General features: G+C 43.9%; 1 protein-coding gene across 1 annotated transcript in view; it reads right to left on the bottom strand.

Moving 5' to 3' along the window:
• Nucleotides 1-3,711: 3,711 nt before the first annotated feature.
• The window catches only part of LOC134223270 (V-type proton ATPase 16 kDa proteolipid subunit c), a 43,705-nt gene continuing 41,416 nt past the window's right edge, over nucleotides 3,712-6,000 (bottom strand). The window contains exon 3 of the mRNA XM_062702422.1: nucleotides 3,712-5,380. Within this exon, the coding sequence (XP_062558406.1) occupies nucleotides 5,176-5,380 (205 nt within the window). The 3' untranslated portion in view covers nucleotides 3,712-5,175. The remainder of the gene's footprint in view (nucleotides 5,381-6,000) is intronic.

Genomic DNA, 6,000 nt, shown 5'->3' with positions numbered 1-6,000 from the left:
AGCCATAACATTCTCTGTTATTAAGTTCAATTTCAATACCAAATGCATAACAAATTATTATTCGTTTGGTATTGAAATACCTAAGCATGTTATGCCTCAAATATTCTGCATATAAGTTTTTGGTATTATTTTTTGGTATTTTACCTCTTATGCAAGGCTAGTTCATACCAATTTCTGTTATCGAGGTCGCTCCTGTTCGTGTTATTCCACTTGCGCTGCCATCTGGAAACCGAAGTCACCATGATGCGTTCGCGAGCCCCTCTGGTGCCACGTAGCTCGAAACACTCCTCGTCTTCCCGGATGACCAGCCCGACTGGCATCATGCTCGCTATCATACAGGCTGCATCGTGTGATATCGTGCGGTAGGCAGATACCACTATAAGACACATCAAGCGGTACGTGCTCTCTAGCTCCCGCTAGTAATTGGTTACTCCCAGAGCTCTCGCCTCTCACCTAAGAATAGATACGGCAACGCCTGCCAGTAGCCTACGTCTGCTGGCACACACCTTGGAACTGTTGGACATTATCCTCGATAATACCGCAACAGCAGTCGAAGCCCTCTTGCACGCATAGTCGACATAGCTGCCGAAGGTCAGATTGTCGTCTATACGACCCCAAAGAGCTTCAAACTTCGCCCTAATGTGATCACGACTTCACCCACATGAATCACTGCATGTTGAAGCGACTTGCGGTTGTTGACGATAACCACCTCCGTCTTATGTGGAGTGAGTTCCAGGCCTCTAGCGCTCATACAATCCGCCACCGTGCTGACTGCGTGTGCTGCGGCCAATTCTACCTCGGGAATTGACTCCCTGTAGACCTGCAAGGTTACGTCATCGGCGAAGCCGCCGATTTTAACATCAGGAGGGAACTTTACCTTCAGAACCCCGTCGTACATAAGGCTCCATAATACCGGGTCAAGTATTGAACCTTGCGAAACTCCTGCGGAAAAAGAGATCGCTTCTCTGACCGGCATCGGTCTCATATAATAGTATACACGGTTTTGGAAATAGCTTTCCAAAATCCGGTACAGGCCCACCGGCAGGCTAAGCCGGTGTAACGAGAGCGCGATGGCATCCGAGCTTGCGCTGTTGAATGCGTTCTTCACATCAAGTGTTACTAAAGTACAGTATCCAATACCTTGCCTTTTCTATTCTATCGCTATCTCGGCGGTCTTTACCACCGAACTAATAGCGTCCAACGTGAACTTACCCTTGCGAAAACCGAACTTCGGCAACAACACCAATGTCTGCCTTTTCTATCTATCAGAGAATCTACACTCATCAAGGCATCTCTGTATAGCTACCCTGAACATGTTCGGATTCGCTAGGATTGCTGCCTTGATAGCGCTGTTCGGAACTCCATCAGGCCCTGGAGCTCTGTTCGTTACCAGGGTTTTGGCCACCGCGAATAACTCTTCGTTCGTCACCGGAGCTACCATTTCGGCCGCATCCATAGTGCCTTGCGGTGCAAGAGGCCAGGGACTCGGGACGGGAAGAGTATCTCGATAATCCTCACCAACCTATCCGGGGATTGATCGAGGGGTGAAGAGCTCCCTTTGGACTTGGCAATCACTATCCTGTAGGCGTCATCCCAAGGATTCGTGTTGAAACACGCTCTCTTGTTGCTCTTGATGGGCATGTTAAAGACCAGCTTCGCAGCTCGAAATACTTCACGGTGGTCCGCTAGTTCATCCTTGGTGCGGGAACGTTGTATCCTTCATCTAGCCTTGTTGGGGCAGGTAACGGTTCGCAGAAATCGCTCTCAAAATATAACGAACAACAATAAAAGAGAGGCAAAACCCTCTTCGAATCATAACAAGCCATGAAAACAAAACTAACGCACTTGTAAAAATACAAGTTGAAAAAAAACAGATTTGGATAGATTTTGGGGACCATATTTTTTTCGCACAGCTGTGTAAAACAAGTTGAAATGCATTATTAGAACCCGTGCCCCCCGCAATTGGGACTTATTGAAAGAAATTTATCATGGGTTGCAGTCCCCCGAATCAGTTAATTATCGTAACAGCTACCGAAAAACGTTTCTCACGGTATGCTACCTATCGAAAGTGTATACAGACATGATAAGTGAGAGATTTTCTCATTCTCCTTTGGATTCAAACCCTGGGGCAGGTTGATCGAAGGGCCGCAATCTCGGCACTCCACCAGTATACCGGGCGTCCTCGGCAGGGTTTTCCTCGGCATGGTGGCGTCACACGCGCGTGATAGGACAGCTACCAACGCTTACCCGCTTAGACCTTCAGTGTTGGCTTCCAGTCCCAGGCCCGCGGTGAAAACTTCTCTGTCGAAGTGATTGGTTATCCACCCACGGACCTGACAGGGATCCCCGGACCTCGGATGTTGCACGCCATAGTTGATCTTAAAGATAATTGCTAGATGATCACTATCCACCCTATCCACTAATCCACCCTCCAGTCCAAGTCTGGTGCCAAACGTTACGTCAATCCATGACTCGACCCCGTTTGTCTTCTGAACGTACTTGCGGAACCATCATTGATTAGCTCTGCGCCAAGCTTCGCTAGCGCCTCTAGTAACGCTTGACCCCTTCGATTGGTGCAGCAGCTGCCCCACACTCCACTGCCCAAGCGTTAAAATCTCCTGCTATGACGATCATCTCACGACCCACTAGATCGGACGATAATAATAGATTATGGAGGATGAGGACGTTGACGAGTAACAATGTTACTCTTCCCTAGTAAATGAATTAATAGGATTTTCTTCCAATTCAATAATTTACAATCAAAAGCCTCAATTTTTTTCAGTTAAATTTATTGAATTATCTTCAGATGTTTTTTTTTGTCAAATGTCATTTCGGTAGATTTCTTTCTTTCCTTTTCTTCTGTTTGTGTTCTTTTTTGTTGTTATGTTCAACTTATCAATATTTAAAGTATGTGTTTATAGGATCTTAAAGCTTCCTCACAACAAAACAAGGGGGGCTTATTTCGTTTTCAAGATCTTATGAAATTGTTGGCAAACGTTTTTCTTATAAGTTGATGTTGTATCTTATGCGGTTTTTTCTCTTTCTTCAGATGTTGGTTGATTGGTAGATGTTGAATGTTGTTCAAAGGTGGTTTCCCTCCAACAATAATAATTTTGGTTTTTCTCTTGAGAGATTTACGGGTGCTGCCGCCAATGTTTGAGGAAAACTGATTCCGATAGACCAAGGGCTCCATCGCCCACATCCGACGCAGAGAAAAAGGATGTTGATTTATACAGTCGGTCGGTGTGGATGGTGGAGGACCCTCGACAATCGATGGTCCCATTTAGACGGAGAGTCGTTTGTGGCACGCAACCTCCATGTTTCAGCATCCAAACATATCGGACCACGTCCAGGAACGACTTTGGCCTCCGCCACTGTAGGGTGAAGGAACCAATTTTGCTAGCATTGGGGCGCTTAGTTTCAGTTTTTGATTGACTGTGATTGATGAGAGGTGTTGGATGGTGGGTTCCATCAAATCTACTGTCAGCGTGTGTGTGTGTCGTTTTGTATCGGTGTGTGTGTCTTTTGTCTTTTATGAGATTATTGCCATCGACCGATAGATGGTATGAGGCCGATGACGAGCATTAAACTTCAAATTGCCAGTTGGACTTGGCGGTTTTGCTCTAAGTTTTGATGAGATGGTCTTCAACGTCTTCTAACTAGTCAGTTTAGTATTTAGTTTTCTTAATAAACAATCATAAATCATCACAATTTGTAATATACAGGGTGTGTTTTTTTTCTTATTAACTCAACCTACGCGTAGAAAACAAAAAGTTCTTTTTACGAACATGTACATTAAGAATATAGAACAGGTTTCGGTTGTTTGTAGGATCTTCCTTTTTCTAATATACTCTCTCTGCCTTACCAATGATTGTGAACATTTTGTATGTAACGAACGCGAAAGTAAAATGTGTTCTGATGTTGTAGTGTTTGTAGTTCATCGTTTTTCTTCGTCCTATCTTTTGGTCGGCCTTAATAATACGAAGCATCGCGCGGGAGAAACATTCCGGTACGTAAAACAAAAAACACGTTTCGTTTTCCTTAAGCAAGTTTGAGCACACGAAACGGCCTCCCAGATGTTAGCAATGGGTGGTGTTCGGTTGAGTTGATGGGAACCGTTTCGCCCTAGTAGCTGCTTGTTTCAGTGATCAAGATGACATTTGTTCTTTTTGTTAGTGATGGAAGCTTTTATCACAGACTCAACCTTTCGTGACTTGCGTAATAATTGCAGGATGTTGGGTGGAAAATTTCGAGGGATATTATTTTCCGTTTCTTCTCTCAAGGTGTACTCGGACCCAGCGCCATCGAGGTGTCAGACTGTTACCAACTGGCACGTGGACGACACCAGGCCGGAAACACGGATTGATGTTATAAAGCCACAGAAAAGATCGCGTTTGTGGTGGGATTGAAAACCATAATTATCATTGTGAGTGTGTAGAACAACCTAAACCGAATGTTTGCAACTTGAGTTAAGTGAGCGCTGTGCACAATTTACGGATTACTTTGAAAGTCATTTACCGGTTCTGCCTCACCTCGTCGTCCAATATGGGCGATAAATAAATTATGAAGTGATGCATCTCATCTGACATTATCTAGATTTACGGGCTCGTTTTGTACAATTGCTTCAACCGAATAACCCATAAACGGCACCCGCTTGCATCTTGTTCGTTTTTCTACGATCATTTTCATTTGTGGGGACAAAATTTACATGTACATAAATTAGATTTAACAATTAAATACAATATTTTACATAAATTACATAGTCTTTTGTTTTAGTTCCGGAAGTTCTAACTGGGGGCATCTGGTGGACGATTTTTATCGATACCAGTTTCTCCAACACGATCAGAGCGCATATAATTGGTGACTTCTACTTACAATCTTTTTCCTCTTAAAAAGTTCGCTTATCGATGTTTTCTGGTAAATATTGTCACTGCCGATGTTGGTGGCAGTTGCTGTTTCAACTATCTCTCTCGAATTTCATACATCGACTGATGGTAAAACGATGTTCTTCCTAATGGTAACGAACGAGGGTGGTGATAACTAACAGATGACGATGGCGGTGGTGATATGACGGGTTCTGATGATGGAGATGACAAACGGGCGTAACACGTATGGACCATCTGTTGGTTGTTCGTTCTCTCTTCTCCCTCGTGCGTGCGCGCGCGCGGGAACAGCTTATTTCGTGTACAGGTAGATGGCGACGATCAGACCGTACAGACCCAATACTTCGGCGAAAATGAGGATCAGAATCATACCGACGAACAGTCTTGGCTGCTGGGCGGTACCACGGACACCGGCATCACCGACGATACCGATGGCGAAACCGGCGGCAAGACCGGAGAATCCTACAGCCAGACCAGCACCGAGATGGATGAAGCCCCTGGGGAAATGGAAGATATGAGTTAGTTTTTGTTGTCAGTGTTTGTAACTTATTATAAAATATGTGACAGAAACGATGTCGTAATTTGCATGTCGTAGTCGCATTCGTCCATGTTTTAACCTTCCTAATGCATTAGAAGTCTTCATTTCTAATCTCTTGAACGGCGAAATTGATTGTTCTAGGCTGTTATCATTATTGCACATCCGAGTTGCACCAAGAATTCTACGAAGTGGTTGTCTACTGCAACCGAGGTTTCACCGAACTGGTTTTGGATATCATGAGCCGATGACTTCAATGATTCGTACATTCACGGCTGTCGAGGAACTCCACGATTTTGATGTGTCTTTTAATTGTTTCATGTCCAGATTGAAAAGATCCACGTGCTTAGGGGAAAGTGGGGCAAGATCGCCAACGTTAATTATGCCTTAAGTGAGCATTATATTCACATTATTATTACAAGGGATGGTTCACAATAATGTAAAAGGGCTATACAACTGAAAAATGCACTTTGACAACCTCACTTGTTCTTGTAATATTGATTTGAAGATGGTTTAGTTGAAATTCGAATTTTCTTATAATTTTCTAGTTACATAATTTAACAAGTGAAGCCTAAATTACTC

The sequence above is a fragment of the Armigeres subalbatus genome, chromosome 3 (genome assembly GCF_024139115.2).
Source record: "Armigeres subalbatus isolate Guangzhou_Male chromosome 3, GZ_Asu_2, whole genome shotgun sequence".
Taxonomy (NCBI): domain Eukaryota; kingdom Metazoa; phylum Arthropoda; class Insecta; order Diptera; family Culicidae; genus Armigeres; species Armigeres subalbatus.
Note: the sequence above shows the minus strand (reverse complement) of the source record. Positions and strands in the feature narration are given on the sequence as shown.